Below are 22482 nucleotides of genomic sequence, written 5' to 3'. Positions count from 1 at the left end.
ACCGTGACCCTGAACATGATAAGGGTTACAGATAATGAATGATGAAAGAATGAATGGCAATTAAGGCGGCATGGTGGTAGTGTCACAGTCACACAGCTCCAGGGACTTGGAGTGTTCTCTCTGTGTCCACGTGGGTCTTCGGGTGCTCCCACAGTCCAAAAACACACGTTGGTAGGTGGATTGGCGACTCAAAAGTGTCCGTAGGTGTGAGTCTGTGAATTTGTGAGTGTATGTCACCCTGTGTAGGCTCCGGTCCCACCGCGACCCTGAACTGGATAAGCACTTACAGACAATGAATAAATGAATGGCAATGAGCTTATTCATAATTCTCTACTGAGCAGTTTCCTTCATATTTAAAAGTGTTTTGCTAATGCTAAGCTAACCAGTATGTTCTGTTTTTAACCGATACATTAGTGCTTGATAATGTTACTCAGACAATCTTATTGATTTCAGATTCTGGCCTGTTTTACTGGTGTGGACACTTCTTTGCTCTTCATTTTTTTGAGACAACAGCAACAGACTTCACATCTGTGAACTCTAGACCGGCTTAGAGCTTTTGTACAGAAGCTAATGATGCAACAACAAGCCATCTCTGGGCCTGCGAGCTGTTGTACTGCCCCTTCTTTAATCTGAGACACAATCACAAACCGTGTCAAGAGTATGATAGCAAACACAAAATGCACATCAGTGATGTGTATGAATGGGTGATCGATAGCAGTGTTTTTTAGCCTTAGCTTGTATTATGTATCTTACACTGTAGTGGAGAACTCTGACACCAAACACCACCTCTGGAAGCTCACAGCATGTCTCAAGTCATCAATAATTAAACAGATAATTGCTTTAACGGTGACACATTATACCTCTTTTCCAAAAGTTAACCCTTGGCCACACGCAGGTCACTACAGCCCAGAGTGAGCAGCAGCCACTGATGTTTTGTTTTTGCAGGTTTTATTCAGTTCTCTGATTTCGTTTGCTCTCATTACATCTGTCTGATGTGGTTAAATATCTTACAAAATAGTGTCAGCGGTTCTGAATGGAGAAACACAGATATGACACTGTAATATTTGCCCTTATTACAGAACAGTGGGGAAAAAAAATCTGAAAAGCTTTTTTTTTCCTGATTTTCTCAGACTTTGGTAGACCACAGAATCTTGTTAGATACTTCGTGGCTTGGTAGGGTTCAGATACACACATGCCATGAAATAACTTAACATTGGATGGATGTTTACAGCATTTCAGACCAGTAGAGCTCAGATTAAATAGCCCAGTTCAATGGGAGGGGTTCAAGAGCCTCTGTAACATGGAGGTAAACAGGGTAAGGACACTCACTTCGCCTGTTTTAGTTGGTGTTAGTTAACATTAGCTTGACTCGCTAAACTCGGTGGCTCAGATTATACTCGGCTACGTAGCTGCATTACGGAGGTTTATAGTGTCGGATGAATTCGAGTTCGACTTCGATCACATTTACAAGAATAACGGTACCTCTACATTTGAGTTTAGCTTATTGCTAGGCTATTGTCATGAATAATGTTGGTTATTTAGCTAGATACTGTCATAACAGTCAGTCATAACGGTGTTTTACCGCGGCGTTGTTCAGCTGTTGTCCACCAGTGACGTCACACGGTTGCGTTCAAGAATTTCCGTAGCGAGCTCGGGTTTTTCAGTCAATTTAATAAAATTGTCAGTTTTAAAGCAAATTAAGCTGCTATTTTCATTTTAATTCATACTTATATCTGTCAGTAACTAAAATAATGTGAAATATTCATGGAGGTCCATTAAGTGGTGCTTAGCCTTTAATAATAATAATAATAACAGTAATTATTAGGGATGTCCTGATCTGATCTCAAAGATCGGTATCAGGGCCACAGCATTATTTTACTGATTTGTATCGGCTCTATGTAAGAAGCAGCACAAAATCAGAGCTCATTTTATACAATGTTTACTGACCTAGGCAGCTCACAAAAAAAGGAACTGTCTGGTTGGTCTTGTTTCACAGTGTGTGGGTTGGTAGTTTCTCCAGATGTACACATGCACTGAGCAAGTGGTTTTATTCACAATGTTGCTATGTAATAGTGGTGCCATATTGCCACACACCTTCATATAATAGATGCTACACCACAGGAGCTATGTTTCAAAAAGTGGTAATCATACAACGTTCATCTGATATTGATAGGTCGGCCAACTAAAGCTGACAAGCTGTACTTTAACCTCATAGCAATACCACTCTATTTGCTCCAGAGTGCTGGAGTAGAGAGCCAGAAGCTTGAAACACAGTGCCAGTGTCCAATTACTAGCACACAGCACTGTGTTCTGTCCCTCTGTTTATGTGAGGGCTGTTGTAAAGAAGAGAGAGAGAGAGAACCATGGGCCGTTAAATATTCCTCTGTGTCTTTCATTTCTGTTTTCTTTTCCCTCTGTGACTCGGAGCGGTGGAAACATGGCGCTGATGGAACTGAGGATTGTTCCTGTTGTTATTCTCTCAGTGAGCAGCGTGTGATGGGGATGGGTTCTTTTGCAGGGCCAGCGCCTTTTAAATGCAGCCCTTCATTTATAGGGTGTGTGTGTGTGTGGGGGGGGGTATATTTTAATCATACATAAGAATCCTCTATCTGTGCGTGTCTGGATAATTATGCTTTGTCTCATCCGGCGGTGGAGGCTCCAGGCCCTTGGGCTGTCTTTGATATTTAAATCATCCCCACAGCCCCATCGCCACGAAGAGAGGAGTGGATTTATTTGTAAGTTGGGGGAAAGAGGTGGAAGAGAGAGAGAAGTAGTGAGGGGAAGTGATGGGAAGCTGGATAAAGGGAGAGAGGGGAAGAAAGATTGAGGAAGGTTGAGAGAGAGGGGAGAAAGAGAAGGAGTTTGAGAGCAAGAGAAACAGGAGACAAGATGGATGCAGAGAAAGGAAAAGAGGGAGAGAATAGAAAAGAAATAAAGGAATAAGGAATAAGTTGGAGAAATGAAGAACAAAAGAGAGGGGAACAGACTATAAGAAGATAGGGATGGGGGAGAAGAGAGAGAGAATAAGGGGGAAGAAACAGGACAGAATGAGAGGAAGGACAGAGTGGTTGTTGGAAAGTATAAAGCGGGAAGAGAGATGAGGGAGGAGATGAGGAAAGAGAAAAACGAGCGGTAGAAGGGAAGTGGGAAAAAGAATAATGTGGGAAGAGGAGATGAGGAAGGAGGTGTGAGAACAGAGGTAAGTGGAAGAAAGAGAGAGAGAATGAGGGGGAAGGATGACAGAGCAAGATGAGAGAAAGTGTAGTAAGAGAGAGAGAGAGAGGGAGCTTCTGGAGACAGGTACAGAGAAAGCAGCGCTACTTACAGGTCTATATTTAGGAGTGTAATGTAGGCTCTGTTTGAGTTTGGGAGGAGTTACCTCTGTGTGTGTGTGTGTGTGTAAGGTTCAGTAACTCTGCTGTACACACACATGGGGCAGGATTTGTCGTGATGGAGGGTTTGTTGTGACGGAGGATTTGTTGTGACAGCGTTTTGACAGCGTGCTCCAGTGGATCTGTCGGCTGTAAGGTTAATGAAAAATGAAGCTCTGCCTGGACCCATGAGACACACATACCTCCCGTCCACTGTCCTCGTGTGGCAGTGCTCGCTATACACTGAACAATCACTGGATTAGGAACACATACCTTGTATCTACACTCATTTTCCATTTTCTCAGCTCCACTGACCCTACAGGAGAACCTTCCCAGTAAACAAGGAACGTCCCTGGACATTCAAAATAGGTCTAAAAGTAGTCTGTCCGTCAAGGACTTATTTTAAACGTCAATGGACGTCCAAAATCCATCTTAATAAGTTAGTTAAGTGGTGACCAATCGATAACGTCAGTGGACGTCCAAAACGCGTTTTATACAAGTAATTTATTTCGGGACCAATTAATAACGTCAACGGACGTCAAAAATACGTCTAATTGTCGTCTTTTCAATGTCTGTGTTTGGACGTCTTTTCAACTTTCATTTTCAACCTTAAGAGAACGTTGATTAGACGGCAGTCATTGCGTTATTTCAACGTTGAATCAACGGCTAATTGTTTACTGGGTTAGCTCTACAATTTCAGACTGTAGTCCACCTGTTTCTCTGCACACTTTCTTATCCCCATAAAAAATCGATAGGACCCCCCCACCCCCCCACAGAGCAGGTATGATGTGAACGGTGAATCAGGTGGTGTGTAAATGTGTGTTGTGCTGGTATGTGTGGACCAGATACAGCAGTGCTGCTCGAGTTTTTAAAGCCTTCAGTGTCACTGAGGGTAGTCCACCGACCAAATATATCCAGCCGACAGCGTCCTGTGTCCATTGATGGACGAACTGTGCAGCGACAGATGAGCTACTGTCTCTGACTTTACATCTACAATGTGTCTCACAGAGTGAACAGTGAGTGGACACAGTGTTCAAAAACTCAAGCAGCACTGCTGTGTCTGATCCACCCGTACCAGCGCAACACACACTAACACACCACCACCACGTCAGATTTTCAAATGAAGTGCTTATTTACAGATGCTAGGACAATGTTTAATTGTTGTTTTGACATATTTAGAGTGATATCGGTTATATTCTTTCTCCTCCACTTGGTAGAACTGCACTTGACTGGACCATAAATACCTTCTGTACCACAGTGAAAGTTCCCATGTACGGCTTGTTCTTTATTTTAAAGGATGATGCTCAATTAACACCTCTCCAGAGTGGAGTCATATCTACAGACAGTGAGGAAGATGGAGAAATGTGCTGTGTCATGGCAGAGAGAGAGAGAGAGAGAGAGAATGTGCTTATCTGGCCACTTTGTCATCCTCCCTGGCACATGCCATAAATAATACATTACAATTGAGTGCTTAGCCTCCACGCCTGGTTAGTGTTTCTACTCCGTCACACTTATATAAACCACTTCAGCAGCTCCGTTCGTAATGCTCACAAACTCTGAAGGGATTGTCAGCTTTAGCTCTGGTGGTCCACTGGCGGACCTTCGGCGATCTTTTGGCGCCCCTCTGGGGTTCCAAACAGTTTTGTGCCCACTTTTAGATGTTAACACACCTGACTGGACCCGTCAGCTCATTATCAAACTTCATGAGTCAAATTCAGGGCACACCACTTAACCGTGGGCTGTGGAAGGAAGGAATGCTTGGGTGACGATTACACAATTTTTTTACAACTTATTGTACCATTTTAAGAAATCTTCCACTTGTCAAGCGTCTAACTCTCTCTCCCTCTCTCTGGGACAGGGTTCGGCTGATTCCTACACTAGTAGACCCTCTGATTCCGAGCTGTCCCTGGAGGAGGATAAGGAGGCGTCTCGGCGGGAAGCCGAGCGCCAGGCCCTGCAGCAGCTCGAGAGAGCCAAGGTCGGCTTTACTCACTTTTACACTGACACCGTCTTTCAGTCACACTTCCACTGCACTCAGCCTGCCCTCTCTCCTCCTCTGTCCAGACCAAACCTGTGGCTTTTGCAGTCAAAACCAATGTCAGCTACTGTGGGGCCTTAGATGAGGACTGTCCTGTGCAGGGCGCCGCCATCAACTTCGAAACCAAAGACTTTCTACACATAAAGGAGGTGAACATGGTGTTCAGGCGATAAAACAGTGAAAAGCAGGGTTTATTTTCTAAGACATTTTTTATTGTGAGGATTAAGCACTGTGAGGATTATCCACATTCAGAATGACCCTGCACCTTACAGGTAGTAGGAATTTTAACTGTAGTTCAGATGCCCACATAAAACTTTTAGGTCGTAAAATGTTGACCTGTTTTTGTCAGGGTAACAATAAGAAATGATGGAATTCTCTTGCTCAAAATGGTAGTTTATGTGGCTCTGGACTGAAGCAACCATTTAATGACGCTTTTCCACTGTATGGTAACTGCTCTACTCCTCTCTACATGGCTCTACTAAGCTGTACTCACTTGGTCCCTGGAGGGTTTTCCACTATAAAGACCCCCAGCCCGAAATGCAGTTGGTGACATCACAAAATACTGACTTTGGAAACTACAACAATGTCGGCTGTAAAGTTAAGCGCTAGTCAATTATTAAATATTCACGCATTGCTTTTGTTTCTTAGGAATGAGCGCAGCTTCGCGTATCAGTTCAGACAGATCAGTGGTTTTAGTTCCTTTTGTCAGCCACCGATCACATCGTAATTTCATGAGCCTCTGTTGTGAGTTGGATAAAAACTAACGTGATCTCTACTGTAGCTATGGATACACATTAATTAAATGGGAATTGTTGGTGATATTAACTTCCTGTTTGTGGCACATTAGTATATGGGAGGGAGGAAACTTTTCAAGATAGATGGTGGCCATTTTGAAGTCGGCCATTTTGGATCCAAGTTTTGTTTTTTCAATGGGAAGAGGGTCATGTGACACATCAAATTTATTGGGAATTTCACAAGAAAAACAATGGTGGTTTTAACGTAACTTTGTTCTTTCATGAGTTATTTACTAGTTTCTGACCACTTATAAAATGTGTTCAAAGTGCTGCCCATTGTGTTGGATTGTAAATGCAACCCTCTTCTCCCACTCTTCACACACTGATAGCAACACCGCAGGAGAAATGCTAGCACAGGCTTCCAGTATCCGTAGTTTCAGGCGCTTGATATGTCACATGACCTACTTCCCATTGGAAAAAACAAAAGTTGGATCCAAAATGGCCGACTTCAAAATGGCCGCCATGGACACCACCCATCTTGAAAAGTTTCCCCCCTCCCATATACCAATGTGCCACAAACAGGAAGTTAATATCACCAACCATTCCCATTTTATTAAGGTGTATCCATATAAATGGCCCACGCTGTAGTCCCTACTTGTCTCACTTGTATCCGGGGGGGGGCAGAAAGGGACAATAAAGAACATAATTCCAGATGTCAGGCTCCATTTTGGCTAATGGAAAAGCAAAAAAGGAGAGTAGAATCGAGTCGAGTAGGTACCATGCAGTGGAAAAACAGCATTAGTCCTATATTTGAGAAATTGTGAAGCTGATCCCCTTATACCACAGAAGGCCAGAAGCCCAAAAGAGCGTAATTGTCCTCGCTGTCTGTGGTGAAATGGTCCCCTCACACTTCCATCATAGTAAAAGTAACAGTTAGTGTTCTGTTCCAAGTGTGTTGAGCATGTAGTGATATAATCTGTTTCCTTGGTGGGCTGAGGTGTGTCAGCGAGGCTTCCTGTTTTTGCAGAAGTACAACAATGACTGGTGGATCGGGCGGCTGGTGAAGGAGGGGGCTGATATCAGCTTCATCCCAAGCCCAGTCAAACTGGAGGCCATGCGCCTCAAACAGGAGCTGAAAGCTGCACAGAGGTACGTCAGCTTTTTCCACAGGGCCTTCATGCAGCAGCTTGTACAGCGTCACAACAATAGAGCATGATTAAGAACAAACCATACTGGGCCGTACTGTACTGTGTAGGCTAAATGTGTTGTGATATCCTATAGAAAACCAGGAGGGAGGCCTACACCCCCGTCTTCAGGTAAAACAAGATAACACTTCCTATATATATATAGTTCCTGATAACACTGCGTGTAACCTGAGATGCATGCTTCATGACACCTTCTAATGAAATATTGTTGCCCACAAACTTTCTCAAATGTTTTTCTCTTACTCTCGAAAAGCTAAACAGAAGCAAAAGCAGGTAGGTCGTCCATGTTGCTCTTTTTGTTATAGAGCAAAGCAGACTGCAGTATTGCAAGCATATTTCTCTCCTAGTCAAACAAGTCTGCAACACAGTTCCTATTGTATGTCATTACTGAAGCTGGAAGGCCAGGGGCAACTCATTAGCTCTTGGAGGATGTTAGTTAAGATTCATAGTGTAAACTAAGCAGTAGAGCCTCAAAGAGGCTGTTTGTATGTGCTTGATCATTTCAGACGGAGCATGTTCCACCCTATGATGTCGTACCATCTATGAGGCCAGTGGTGCTGGTTGGGCCTTCGTTAAAAGGCTACGAGGTACAGAAAACTCGCTCGCATATTTCTGTGAACAACTTTAAACAAGAATTTCACCCGTTTTTCACAGCATTTCTTCATAACTGACTCGGATCGGATGTGAATTGTGTTGTTAAAAATCTGTTCGAATGAGGGGTGTTAGTTTTAAATAAGCAGAGGTCAAAGGTCACTGTAAAGTTGTATGATGATGATAATAAAGCCTGTCACTTTCACGTTCCCTTTCATAAAGCAAGGTCTCTTTTAGAGACATTAAAAACAACTAATCAGGTGTCTGGTTCCTGTTTGCATCAAATCACACTTTTCAAAAATGACCGGAAGCCCCTTTTAACATCTAGAGGTCTATATCTATGTATGTTTCACAATTACCAAGCAATATATTGAATACACAAATGTAACTGGAGCAGCTGTTTATAAACTAGTAGAATGCAGACAAGAAAGAATACACAGAAGTCCTTTAGGCCAGAATTTAAATTAGAATAAAATATGAACATATTACTGTGTATATTTTTACGTTGCATTATAATTACAACCTTTGTGGCACAGTATGCATCTTTACACCCCTAGGGATACACTTTCAGTGACCTGGTTTACAGAGTCTTTTCCAGCTCAAAGCACTACACTCGGAGCAGGTATTCACATAAATTACAGTATGATAAAACAGGCGTCAAATACACACTACACAGAATTAATATCAGATAACAGCTGGTATAAATATAGACCCACATTATGTTCACTGAAGATATTATACAGTGTGAAATGATACGTGTTAAAAAATGTCAGCAGTGAAAAGGCCTGTATTTTACTGTATATGTTTATATTGTATGTAGCTACAAGTACATGGTCTGGTGAATATCATCTCTGTCATTGCACAAAAACACATAACATTTCATTTTTGTTTGTTTGTTTGTTTGTTGTTTTAACATCAGTTGAATGCTCCAGCATATACAGTTATATTAACATTTTAAGGTAAGCCGACCAATAGAAATGCTCCAGAATTCCTTGGAATAAAACTCAAGGTCTTACACGAGGGAGAATAAAAACATAACATGTTTGCAAATATGCAGCACTCAGTTATATATAACATTACATCATCAGTGTTGTGTCTCCACTCTGTCTTTAAGTTCAAGTTCAAGTTCAAGAAGTTTATTGTCATTTCAGCAGTATACAGTGTTTACAGTACACAGTGAAACGAAATAGCGTTCCTCCAGGACCAAGGTGCTACATAAGACAATACACAACATTAAAGTGCGACTAGTGTAAAGCTAGTGCAACATGAAACAGTGCACACGCATTAAAGTGCAAAGGACATAGAACACAAAACAATACACAACATTAAAGTGCAACTAGTACAAATCTAGTGCAACATAAAACAGTGCATACACATTAAAGTGCAAAAGATATGGCTAAGAAAAATACAAAACAATGTCCCTACAGTACAATACAATACAATGTTATACAAGACAAGGCAAAAACCATAAGTACGGAGGGGGTGAGGGAGAGAGACACTGCAATTTAAAGTGTATTTGTGCTGTAAACGGTAACTGGATGTAAACATGATGTAAACCGGATATGTGTAAACAGTACACTCATTTACAGTACAACAGACCAGTGTTTGTGTGAAGTGTGTGTGTGTGTGTGTGTGTGTGTGTGTGTGCTTCTTTCAGTCCAGTCTCAGTCTCTAGGTGTTTAGGAGTCTGATAGCATGTGGGAAGAAGCTGTTACGGAGTCTGGATGTGAGGGCTCGAATGCTTTGATACCTTTTTCCAGACGGCAGTAGGTGTTTGGAAGTTTATTATAACTTCCAATATCTGTGAGAGATTTACAGTGCATTCTGTAAACACATCCAAACTTCAGTAATTGGGGGCATTTTCACATCCTTTCAGACCCATAGTTGAGTTATTATTCTCACAGTTAAAGGATGGAGAGAAACATCTGTGCATTGTTTTTTCAGATCTGAAACATAGAGCTTGATTCCCATTTTTTTCTTAATTTTTCACGACTTCAGAACTCCAGTTTTGGAAATTTAACCACTTCCCTAGACCCCCCCCCCTGCCTTATCCATCTCCAATCTCTTACAGGGGATTAAATAAATAAAAAGTGCTCTCTGACTTTCTTTCTTCTTTTTATAACGTTCACCATGTGCAACAGAGCACAGAACAGGAGTGTAGGAAGGGTCCTTTTCTTAGAAGGATTAGGGCTTTAGGGCGTGAACACTACTTGCATTTAATCTCAGAAAGTCTTTGTGTGGTGTTCTGTGTGAAATATTGATGCGTGTCTGTGGCTCTGTAGCTCTGTAAGGCTCTGGAGGCCTGAGCCGCTCTTGCTCTGAGATGGAGGGCAGCTGAAGCTGTTCTACGTCCACTGCTAAGCCTCTATTTCAAGAGCCATCCATTTTTCAGCCGGAGTCTAAATTAAAGCACATCACCTCACCCAGGCCACATTAAACTTTCACACGGCTCTTCTCCAGAGCCCCAGCATGGCTGCTCCTCATTCTCCAGCTCAGATCTGCACAAACACGTAACTGTTCTCTACTCTCACAAAGTAAAACACTTCATTTCAGTCGTCAGTCAGGTTTGCCCTGCCTCTACCTGGATTTAAATAATATTCATTCATTCATTGCCTGAAACTGCTTATCCAGTTCAGGGTCGTGGTGGGTCAGGAAGCCCTCCCGGAATCACTGGGCGCAAGGCGGGAACACACCCTGCAGGGGGCACCAGGTGACACACACTCTGGCATATGGACACTTTTGAGTCACCAATCCACCTACCAACATGTGTTTTTGGATCGTGGGAGGAAACCCACGCAGACACAGGGAGAACACACCACACTCCTCACAGACAGTCACCTGGAGGAAACCCACGCAGACACAGGGAGAACACACCACACTCCTCACAGACAGTCACCCGGAGGAAACCCACGCAGACACAGGGAGAACACACCACACTCCTCACAGACAGTCACCCGGAGAAAACCCTTGCAGACACAGGGAGAACACACCACACTCCTCACAGAGAGTCACCCGGAGAAAACCCGCACAGACACAGGGAGAACACACCACACTCCTCACAGACAGTCACCCGGAGCGGGAATCAAACCCACAACCTCCAGGTCCCTGGAGCTGTGTGACTGCGACACCTACCTGCTGCACCACCGTGCAGTGTTTAAACATTATATGTGCAAATATTATATATGCATACAATGAGGTGTTCCCTTTGTGGCCAAATGTGCACACATTTGTCTAATCTCTATTTATAAGCATTGTAAATAGAATGGGATGCTGTAGTGTATATGCAGGTTAGCCTATTTAGTCACTCTGCCCAGTGCCATAGGTCGGCTAGTGGGGTATTAGCCACTCCTGCATCTGGTTGTGGAGCATTCATTCATTCATTATCTGTAAGCGCTTATCCAGTTCACGGTCGCGGTGGGTCCAGAGCCTACCTGGAATCATTGGGCGCAAGGCTGGTTGTGGATCAGTAGAGCTGAATTCTCTGGAGTGACAGAGCACAATAAAATATCTTTAAAATGTGTTGAAGGTACGTTTGTGAGATAAAGTAATCATTCAGCTAAAGAAATAGATCTCACTAAGATTTTTGTGACTAAATTCAGTCAAAATCTTCCCTTTCCATTTGCTCTATTATTTGTGTAACACAAATAGTATAAATTTCCTCAGTTTTGCACTGTCACGTTTCTCGGGGCGGACTGACGGAGGCGGATGCACTTGCTAAAACACAGTGAACTTTATTTAGGAAAGAATAACAAAACAGAGATAACCGAGACATAGACAAAGGAGCTAAGCGAACTAAACTAGGACATAGAGTAAAATAGACGAAACCGAAACACGGAGTACTAAACAGACTAAATCTAAACACTGAGTGCTAAACAAACAGAGAAACAGACTCAACCGAGACATAGAACTAAACAGACCTAAACCTGAACACGAAGAGCTAAACAGACTGAAAGGTATTGACAACGAAAGACACAAGGAAGGAAACACACAGAGAACAAACTGAAGCGAGGGACAGACAGACTGGACTGAGCAACATAACAATGGAAGCAACAAGACTGAATTGGAACGAGAATGAGTATGAATGACTGACAAGAGGAAGTGATACAAGGGGACTTAAATACTTAACACAGACGAGACCTGAGACAGATAATGAGAGGGAGGAAGAAAGGCGGGACATGGGCAGAGACATGGACAACAACAAACAGAGCCATGTGCTGAGAGAGCACATGGCGGGGAAAACAGACATGACAGGACGAGGGCGTGACATGCACCATTTTCCAAAACTGCAACCACACTTCCTCTAATATATTCTTGCGGTACACAGAAAATGTGAGAAAATTGCCTTCTGCAGTTCCTGCCAGTTTTTAAAATAAAAATGCTTATGCGAAGCTCTGTTTGGTGGTGTAACATGCTACTGCCATTATTTTCTGTGCAGAGATAATGTCACATTGCTTTAGTGGTGTAATTTACATTTTACCTCGTCCACTGTCCATTACTCAGTGCAAACAACAATATAAACTCTTTATTAGCTGCTCAAGTGTTTAGAAAGATTAGGGGAAATGCGTGTTCTGAAGTTCTGCTCAGCAATCCAGAAAATAATGACTAAAATAGTGATTTTAGTGGGGCATAGCAAAATACAACTGGGGAACGATAAATTGAGCCTAAATATGCCCCTGGGAGATACCCCCTATTCATACCCACGGTTTCAAAAGAAACATCAGTCAAGCAACACATACTAATACGATATTCATTCTCTTTTCTCATCCAGGTGACAGATATGATGCAGAAAGCACTGTTTGACTTCCTCAAGCACAGGTTTGATGGAAGGTAAGTCTGACAGCAGATGTTTTATTATCACTATATGATGTCAGACGGATGTGCTGGAAGTCATCCGACACATTTTGCTGTGCTTTGGCAGAATCTCTATCACACGAGTGACTGCGGATCTGTCTCTAGCCAAGAGGTCTGTCCTGAATAAGAAAGCCATCATGGAGAGGTCCAACACAAGATCCAGCCTGGGTGAGTGAGGCAGGACGTAAGTGGTTATCTAGACTTTGTTCTAAGTGCAGTGGCACCTGGATTACTTTAATGGGGACATGCTCCACCCCTTTTTTTCACAAGTAAACAGTTCTGGGGTTTTAATGAAACATTGGTGTTATGCATTGATAAAAATACCACAAGGGTCAATCACCACAGCATCATTCTCCCACCGTCTAAACAGCCCTGTTCAGAATGTTCGGTTTCAGCACCTCTTCCTTTAAATAAGAATGAGCCACAGCTCAGTTCACTGGGAGAGCCAATCAGTACTCTTATGTCTCCATGCTCATTGTGTTGGTTTTTATGCATTCTAACCTCATCTTTGTACTTAGGACTGTTGGCAGGCCATTCCATCCTCGCCACTCCCAAATTCTGGAGGTAGTCTCTGATAAACCCCGCTCTCTGGGGGGGCGAGTATTGTTATCTTGGAGGATAGAGTTTGGTCTCAGACTGTTGAGATATGGGATTGCCACTGGTTGCAGAATTTCATTTCTATATCTCTCTGCAACATTGCCTTGTTTTTCCAGTGAGGGAGATGCCGCCCCACACCATCACACTGCTTCCACTAAGTCTGTGTCTTCTCCACACTTTGACCCTATGATGCAGCTGCTGTAGGCAGAATCTGGACTCATCTCTGAAAATAACGTTCCTCCACATGTTCAGGTTCCAGTGCACATGTTTCTGACACCGGCGCAAACGGGCCTGACGGTAAAGGGCAGTCATGGCAGGCTTCCTGGCAGCCGATGAGACCAGAGATTAGCTGCATGCAGTCGGTTCCAGATTGTCTGGGCAGAGAGCTGTCGGCTATAATGTCCTGCAAACCTTGACAGCAAATCTGTAGAAGCCTACGGTACCTAACTGCTGACAGTGTCAGGAAACAATCTTCTTGGGGTGTTGTCTTCTTGGGACGCCCACTTCGTGGCCTGTCTCTGACTCTGTAGATGGTACTAGGGCTCACTCCAAATAATGCCGCAACTTGGTTTTGCGGAACACCAGCTTGTTGCCCTATCACACGGGCCCTATCCAGATCAGTCAAAAGTGGCACACCGATTCTTGAAATAGACACCTACCGACCACTGTAGCAGAGCCCATACTCAAAGGTGCTTACGCTGCAAACTGGTTAGAGAAGCTCCCGGAAGCTAATTGGCATTGGCAGAGAGGATTTGGAAATTTTTCATGGGCACAACCCACATACTCAGGTCTACAGCTCATCCCACAAAGGCATGTTCCTTACAAATGTGGCACCATTTAAAAAGGAAATGAACAGGCCTTCCAACGGTATTAGATGGAAAGAAGAATGGCCAAGAACCTTTGTTACAACAAAGAAATAATCTACCAAACCCAAATTTCCTTACTTTTTGTGCTAAGTTTAGATTAAGGGAGTGGGACACTCCTATAGTGTCTGCACATTACATAAGACACAGCACAAAATTAGAAAGACAAAATTAGTTTTATCCCATGTTTGATAACTTAGACTGCCCACAAAAAAGGATAGAGGAAAAAACACAGAGACAAAACTAAAACTATAAGTCAGCAAAAGTCCCCTTACTTTTGCTAATAGAGAAATACAAATGGACTACATAAAGCAAAGACTTAAAAACAGAGTCACAGGGGAAAGGGACACTAAACTGGAATAAAAAAAAACTAGACATAAAAGTGATAGGAACACTCTGTATAGGGAGAACCCACACAGGAAACAAGAGAACAATATTAAGACAGAACTCTGACAAGAGAATAATGAATAATTGCAAGAAATAGACGAGAACCAGAGCATAATGGAAACAAAGAGACAAACACATAAACAACGTATGACCCACAAAATACAGGACAAAAGGACTGGGCTTAAACACAGGATCATAAACTCCATATCTTTTAAGGTGGAACGGTATGTTAGAGGGGAAAAATGCCTGTTGTTTGTACGTGGCTGAAGTTTAACTTCATTTTTCACCAATTTTATTCACTGAATTACTACAGAAACTCATTTTTAACTCCAACTGATTAGTAGCAGGGAGGCACGGTGGCGCAGAAGGTAGTGTCGCAGTCACACAGCTCCAGGGACATGGAGGTTGTGGGTTCGATTCCCGCTCCGGGTGACTGTTCGTGAGGAGTTTGGTGTGTTCTGCGTGGGTTTCTTCCAGGTGACTGTTTGTGAGGAGTTTGGTGTGTTCTCCCTGTGTCCGTGTGGGTTTCCTCCCACAGTCCAAAAAAAAAAAGCACATGTTGGTAGGTGAATTGGCGACTCCAAAGGTGTCCATAGGTGTGTATGTTGCCCTGTGAAAGACTAGCACCCCCTGGTGTATTCCATGTGCTCTGATTGTTTTGTCTCTGATTACATTCTTGTGTTGTGTGTTTTAGCTGAGGTTCAGAGTGAGATAGAGAGGATATTTGAGTTGGCAAAGTCTCTGCAGTTGGTGGTCTTAGATGCAGACACCATTAACCACCCAGCACAATTGAGCAAAACATCGCTCGCCCCAATCATCGTCTACGTGAAGGTGTCCTCACCGAAGGTAAGGCATGGGTCCTGTGATCTGTCTCTCAGACACTTTAATACAGCACCTAGATTGAATATTTCCTTCCCTGAGTTACTCACCATGTTCTAACCAGGTCCTCCAAAGGCTCATCAAGTCCAGGGGAAAGTCTCAAAGCAAACATCTAAATGTGCAGATGATGGCAGGAGATAAACTGGCTCAATGTCCACCGGTGAGTGCGTTTACTGTGTTGTTTTTAATGACTACGCTGCTCTATACTTTACTGGCTTGTTCCTATCGGTTTCATTTTTCCTTTGTTTGTTTTCCGGCATCAGGAAATGTTTGATGTGATCCTGGATGAGAATCAGCTGGAGGACGCGTGTGAGCATCTGGCCGAGTATCTGGACATCTACTGGAGAGCCACCCACCTGCCAGGGTCTGCCCCTGTGAACCCTCTATTGGAGCAAAATGTGGTAACTCCACCCTCAGCCAACTCCAGCCAACAGGTGAGCTCACTCAAACCAGGTTTTATTTACTAAGATTAAGGGATAAAATAAAGAAATTCTAATTAAAATATGGGCGTCATGGTGCTGCAGCATGTAGTGTCACAGTCACCCAGCTCCAGCTCCAGGAGGTTATGGGTTCAACTCCGGGTGACTGTTTGTGTGGAGTTTGGTGTGTTCTCCCTGTGTCCGCGTGGGTTTCCTCTGGGTGACTGTCTGTGAGGAGTGTGGTGTGTTCTCTCTGTGTCGGTGTGGGTTTCCTCTGGGTGACTGTCTTTGAGGAGTGTGGTGTGTTCTGTCTGTGTCTGTGTGGGTTTCCTCCAGGTGACTGTCTGTGAGGAGTGTGGTGTGTTCTCACTGTGTCTGTGTGGGTTTCCTCCGGGTGACTATCTGTGAGGAGTGTGGTGTGTTTTCCCTGTGTCTGCGTGGGTTTCCTCCGGGTGACTGTCTGTGAGGAGTGTGGTGTGTTCTCACTGTGTCTGTGTGGGTTTCCTCCGGGTGACTGTCTGTGAGGAGTGTGGTGTGTTCTCACTGTGTCTGTGTGGGTTTCCTCCGGGTGACTATCTGTGAGGAGTGTGGTGTGTTTTCCCTGTGTCTGCGTGGGTTTCCTCCGGGTGACTGTCTGTGAGGAGTGTGGTGTGTTCTCCCTGTGTCCGCATGGGTCTCCTCCGGGTGCTCCAGTGTCCTACCATGCTTCCTCCCTGTGTTTACAGACAATGAATGAATGAAAGAATGAATAATTGTAAGCATTTTGTAACATGTTTAAAAATATATGCTAGTTTTTTGCTTGTTTTATTTAGGTTTTTTTTCTAGGTTTGAAAATAGCAAGAGTGCTAAATATTTTGTTAAATACGTACATAGTATTACATTAAATTGAATTATACCTCTTTTTCCCCAGTTCTCTGAAACTCAAGAACTGATTGAATGAGTGCTGCCATAGACCTGGGTAAGTAGTGGAAGTGTCAGATAAGTATTTTTTTTATTCTAATATCTAACTGAAGATGTGTGTAACACTGTGAAAGCACAATGCAGCCTTGTGGAGCTCTGCTGCACCCAAGCTGACTCCAGTCTGTTCTCAGCTTGTACCAAGGTTGGTCAGAGTGGCATGGATTTTTTCCAGTGCCTTGGTACATCTCTCAGAGGCCAGCCACTCTCTGCCCCTGAGCGAGAGGAGCTCAGAGCAGCTGCCCCCTGAGGAAGAAGAGGAGGAGAAGGAGGAGGAAGAGATGAGGGTAAACGAGGAAGAGGACCAACCCAACCATCCTGAGCACAGGAGATGCAGCGCAAAGCCCACCCAACACAGCCACGTGTTCCAGCCGCCACGTCTCAGGACCACTCTGCTGCAGCACAACACACACACTGTGTGGCCTATATACCATATAGTGCACTATTTTGGGGTTCTACCATTTTGTAGTGAATTGCCCGAAAACCCAGTGGACAGGTTTCAGCGCACTCTAAGTGTCCGAAATCGTTCATTGCCCTCCTGAATTCAGTTCCCTATAATAATGCACTGTATAGTGAGTAATATAGGGAGCCATTTTGGACACAGGGATAGCATATGGCAGCACACACTCACAGATACACGCTCCATGTCCGAAAGTGTCCGGACTAAAAGCAAACTCAGTGCTGACACGTGTTAAATTGTGCACAGAAGGCTGTGTTGTCTTCGGAGGAATGTGTTGCTGTGGCAAAGTCAGACTGTTAGTTTTAGGTCTTCAGTTGGGACCCTAACTGTCAAAAATAAGAATACAGCTTCCTAAGCTTTCCTCTCTGGACAGTAGGGGCATGGTGGCGCTGCACACGAGCCTAAGATCAGTTGCACCTTCAGCTGTCAGCCACAGGGTCGACTTGGAGTTGGATTGTGACGCAGTATAATCACATTCTTCCTTATGAATAAGACCACTGTGTCATTTGTGATCCAAATGAGTTAGAGCGGCGAAAAGTTAAGCAACACGTATAATTTACCAAAATGCCCCATTACCCCAGGGGCTGTCATTGTCTGAAGTTTAGCTTGAGCACCTTTTAACACCATGATACACCTTGTGTAGTTTGCATTCCTATGTTCCTAGTCCATAAAACCTACAAAGAAAATCATATTTCCTGAATAGAATTCGTAGTCTAGACTTTGGAGGGAACAAGCAGGTGTCTGGACACTTTTGGACATATAGCACACTCACACACACACACACACACACACAGCTGGTCTTAGCAGCTCCACTGAGGCCTGGAGGGAGACCCACAGGGTTTTCTCCATTTCCTGGGTTAAGCCTTCTGTCACAGAGGCATGTGCCAACCTGGCGCTGCTCTCTGGGGTGAAGCTGGCACTGGCATCAGAGGGTCAGTTGCATTCTGTCTCACCGATGGAGCCACCCCTCACACAGCACATCCTCCCACCCTACTGCCACGCCATCACACACAAGCACACATACTCAAAAACACACGTAACCTCCTGCACTGCCCTGCTGCCTCAGTACATTTATCATCGGCATTCTTGTAGCCCACTACAATACTTTTATTTAACAAAACAGCAAAAAGTAAGTTATTTTTTTATTTTCTGTGGCATTTAAGATTTAAATGAAGTCATTCTAAATGGTTTAAGTCAAAATGAAAATTCTAGGGAAACTTATCAAGCTAGAAATTGCTCACAGTGGGGGCTGGTGAATGTAGGAACCAGATAAGTTCATCATCAACATCATAATCATCACTAAATCAGTAAATCTAGTTTGGGGAACAAAACAGTTTTTAATATTTTTAATGGTATAGAGACATATACAGGTCAATCTGAGGCAAAATAGTGAGAAACTAGTGAGAAACTAGTGAGAAACTAGTGAGGTATTGCATATAAAATATCAAAATGCATTGCTCTAATGGGGTTATAGAATAGTAAATAAAAATTAAAGTATTTGAGGACATTCTGACACCTGGTTCCTATCATCAACATCTTAACAATGTTCTCAGCCAGAGGGTTTCTCTACAGTTAACCATTTCACATCAAGCCATTCTGAATGAGTGTTTTTAAAACTTAACTTCTCCTTTGGTTCAAGCAACTCGAAGGATTTTACCATCTCCACATTAATTGTATGCATTTAGAGCTGGAACAAATGAGCCTTTAGCCAGTTGATGATCAAAGACAAATCCTATAGATTGGCCTCATCTTGGCATCTCTCTTTTCGGCACTCACCAGGTTTCCATCTTTCTCTTATTCAACCATTTTAGGTCAATTATATATCATTTTTCCTTTTATAAAACAGGGGAACGAGGCTGGATTAGTGTGTTCCTTATTGTCACTTAAGGCCCTGGAATACAGATTTAAAGTATTTTTTTTATTATTACAGCGCCCCCTAGTGGTGATCTATCACTGTGGATCTCTGAACATGGATGATACTGAGTCAGTGTGACAGCATATGCTCCTAATTCCAGCACTGCACACGCCTTTATAGCTGTCTGCAGTGTCGCAAGCTTTTCCAATCATCAGTCTAAGAACTGATGAACCACAAAGGGTAGGTTTTTCATGGGTTTAAGGATTTTTCCTCCACTTTGGCTCTCATATCTTCATACTCTGATCTCAGTGTACTGTTTGCTACACTGCTGTCTGCATTCACAAAGGAACATTCCTGTTTCCAAATTTATCCATAAATATACATATTATACTCTGTTTAAACCTGGTCATTTCATGAGACTTGTATTTGGATCCTGATTAGATACAATTACACTTGTAGTCTGTACTGTTTCTCAATACCTAGGCTGCAGCCTCAGAAGAACGGATCCCGGGACCAATTTAAGGGGATAAAAACATATCTTCTCTGAAGACACTTCTTTCCAACTTTCCAAGTTTAGTGCATTTACATCTGTTTGTAAGTGAAAGAGGCAAAGGATGCATTGCATTCATGAAATTACTTCCTGGAGTGGTTTGAGTGATGCATCTTGGGAAGATCTACACTTGAATTTTTATGTGTGTATAATCTCTAAGGGAAATAATCCTGATACTCAAGACAAATGGAATGACCAAGGGTTAACAAGATCTTAGATACCTAGATAGCCATATGAAGTCACTGCTCCAGCTCCAGCAGTAGCTATGGATTAGCTTCTGAAGTAGCTTCAGAATAGCTTCTGAAAATGAAGACATTTCATCACCTAGCACGCTAATGTGACCAGCAAATATTTTTTGCAAAAACGTTAGTTCAGCACCATTTGTTCCTTGTTCACAATGAATTAAATTTACCTCAGGTAACCTGGTAGCATCTGTAGCATTTATGCTAACAGGTTAAGTGTTTAGTAACACAAAGGAAAATTCAAGCACACAGAGTAGATGAATGTTTCACACTTAATACACTGGCTTAGCAAATAAATTTTTTTGTAGCCAATCATATCTGAAAACTGACAAAATATTAATGTTAGCTGTACATGTTTACATTGCTCAGACCAGGGAAATGCCTCTCTAAGGAGTAGGTTTGAGTGATAAGCTAATTACATGGACATGGACACAGTTGAGAATAATTTAGAGTGTTAACAGATTTGACTTTGATATGTGTAAACTAAAACAATTTAGCATTTTAGCTCCTTCAGTATCCAGAAGATCAGAATACAGTTTGTCTGTAAACATTCCTCAGTTCCTCCTTTCCCTCTAATTCTTAGCCTTATAACTCTCAAATGAATTTACTGCCACTTTTCAGTTATTTTGCAAATGGCTAATAAATAAGGCTACGTAACTAGCCTACTAGCATTGTTTGATTCATCAAGGAAATGTAGACCGTATTTCCAAACTAACGTTGGCTATACCTTTAAGGTACTCGTTGTTACAGTGAATTTTGCACCGCCAACAACAACAACAAAAAAATCATGACAAATCTTTTACATTTTTTGTGTTATTTTTACATTATGTCCATAGGCAGCATTTCATTTACAGCATGTAAAATATGTTTGAAACAACATTATCATCTATCTAGGTGTCCAATATGTATATTTATGGTTTTATTTCCAAAAATGTTGCATGACACTCACACACATATGACGTTCTTGTTTATTAACCTTTGCCTGCTGTGTCTGCACAAAGTAAAGGCACAATGACATGTTGTTATGTATTGATACAGAACAGGAGAAATCATATCTTATTTGCAAGACAATCTTCCAGCTAATCTCCCACTAATGTAACCCACTGTAAACAAGCATTTCAGATCATGCTGTATAGTATAGACAACTAGGAGTTTGCATGGCAAATGTATTTCCTGTCATGTAGAGGGTTTTTTTTTTAGGATTTATGTGCCCCAAAAGAATAGAAAGAGCCTGCCACAGTTATCAGAGCTAACACATGAAAAGTTGCTTGTGTGTATATATACAGTCTACATTAAAGGATTATTTCATCATGAAATATTAGTGTGGCTAATGATAGCAGAAATTTAAAGGGTAACAGTTATAACTATGGTATGATAATGCCAACTGGCCTACCCTTTGCTTTCATTCTTTCCTTAGTGACATTATATTTTCTGAGGGAAATGTTCCTTGACTATTCATTGCACGTGTATCCATGCTTAAAAGCACATCAAAAAACTGCAAATAATCAACTTCTTCCTTGTGCAAGCTGTACATATTTATTGTGTTTACTTCTGTTTGGCACTAAAGTTGTTCGGGACCATGCAGAATCTATTGCAACAATTAAATCTTCCTATGAGGCACTGTATGAGGTTTTGAAAAGCAACATACAAATGACACTAAGCACAGTGTAAAAATCTGTTCTTCCTGCTCAAAGACATGACTCACTTCCTACTGGAGCATTTCTACTAAATACAATAAATGCTGATGTCCTTTGAGACAAAAAAATAAGTTTATTTTATTAGTCCGTCACATGACTCAACTAAATTCCGTATGCAATACAAAGTTTAGCAGAGAGATGGATACTCAGACTATAAGTACATCTCCTCTAATGAGATGGTGGAAATCAACACAATTGCACTATATATGTTTCTTTTTTTTTTTATCTTCTGCTTTATAATGCAATAAATGCACTATGTAAGTGTGTATATCCTTTATATATGATGTCTGAAGGAAAAGGCACTCACAGTTTATCCACTTCCCTGAAATGATAATAAATAAACACATTTTCAACAAAAACTATACTACCCAACACCCTCCACTGTATTGAATGATTCTCTGTACTGGAAGGAGAAAAAAAATAATAATAAAGGATTAAAACTTTATCACTGTTTCACTGGTTGACCTTTAGATCCTGTTTGTAGGGTGTGTCATATTATCGTAAATTGGTATGTTTAAAAAAAATCTGTGGTCTTTAATACCTTGTTGTGGAATAAAAGTAAAAAGAAATGCCCTTTACATTTGGGGAAGTTTGTGATGTCACAAAAATATTAATCCAGTTTATAAGAGTTTGGTGGCAGGTAGTGTCGCAGTCACACAGCTCCAGGGACCTGGAGGTTGTGGGTTCAAGTCCTGTTCCAGGTGACTGTCTGTGAGGAGTGTGGTGTGTTCTCCCTGTGTCTGCGTGGGTTTCCTCCAGGTGACTGTCTGTGAGGAGTGTGGTGTG

The 22482-nt window shown here is 42.3% G+C and overlaps 1 protein-coding gene across 1 annotated transcript; it reads left to right on the top strand.

Moving 5' to 3' along the window:
* Positions 1 to 5442: 5442 nt before the first annotated feature.
* On the top strand, positions 5443 to 22104 carry cacnb3b (calcium channel, voltage-dependent, beta 3b). Its single transcript, XM_066670697.1, has 12 exons — positions 5443 to 5558; positions 7171 to 7292; positions 7425 to 7459; positions 7602 to 7621; positions 7855 to 7935; positions 12708 to 12766; positions 12858 to 12958; positions 15332 to 15483; positions 15581 to 15676; positions 15780 to 15950; positions 16846 to 16893; positions 17027 to 22104. The coding sequence occupies exons 2-11, from the start codon at positions 7258 to 7260 to the stop codon at positions 16873 to 16875; spliced, it is 780 nt and encodes a 259-aa protein (XP_066526794.1). The 5' UTR covers positions 5443 to 5558; positions 7171 to 7257; the 3' UTR covers positions 16876 to 16893; positions 17027 to 22104.
* The last annotated feature ends 378 nt before the right edge of the window (positions 22105 to 22482 follow it).

This window comes from Hoplias malabaricus, chromosome 5, assembly GCF_029633855.1.
Source record: "Hoplias malabaricus isolate fHopMal1 chromosome 5, fHopMal1.hap1, whole genome shotgun sequence".
In the NCBI taxonomy this organism is placed as follows: domain Eukaryota; kingdom Metazoa; phylum Chordata; class Actinopteri; order Characiformes; family Erythrinidae; genus Hoplias; species Hoplias malabaricus.
The sequence above is the reverse complement of the archived record's forward strand: the minus strand, read 5'-3'. Positions and strand labels throughout refer to the sequence as shown.

Coding starts and splice junctions, on each gene's coding strand:
- cacnb3b (XM_066670697.1), top strand. CDS start 7,258: ATGCGCCTCAAACAGGAGCTGAAAGCTGCACAGAG. Junction 7,293..7,424: donor GAGCTGAAAGCTGCACAGAG/GTACGTCAGCTT, acceptor GATATCCTATAG/AAAACCAGGAGGGAGGCCTA. Junction 12,959..15,331: donor CAACACAAGATCCAGCCTGG/GTGAGTGAGGCA, acceptor TGTGTGTTTTAG/CTGAGGTTCAGAGTGAGATA.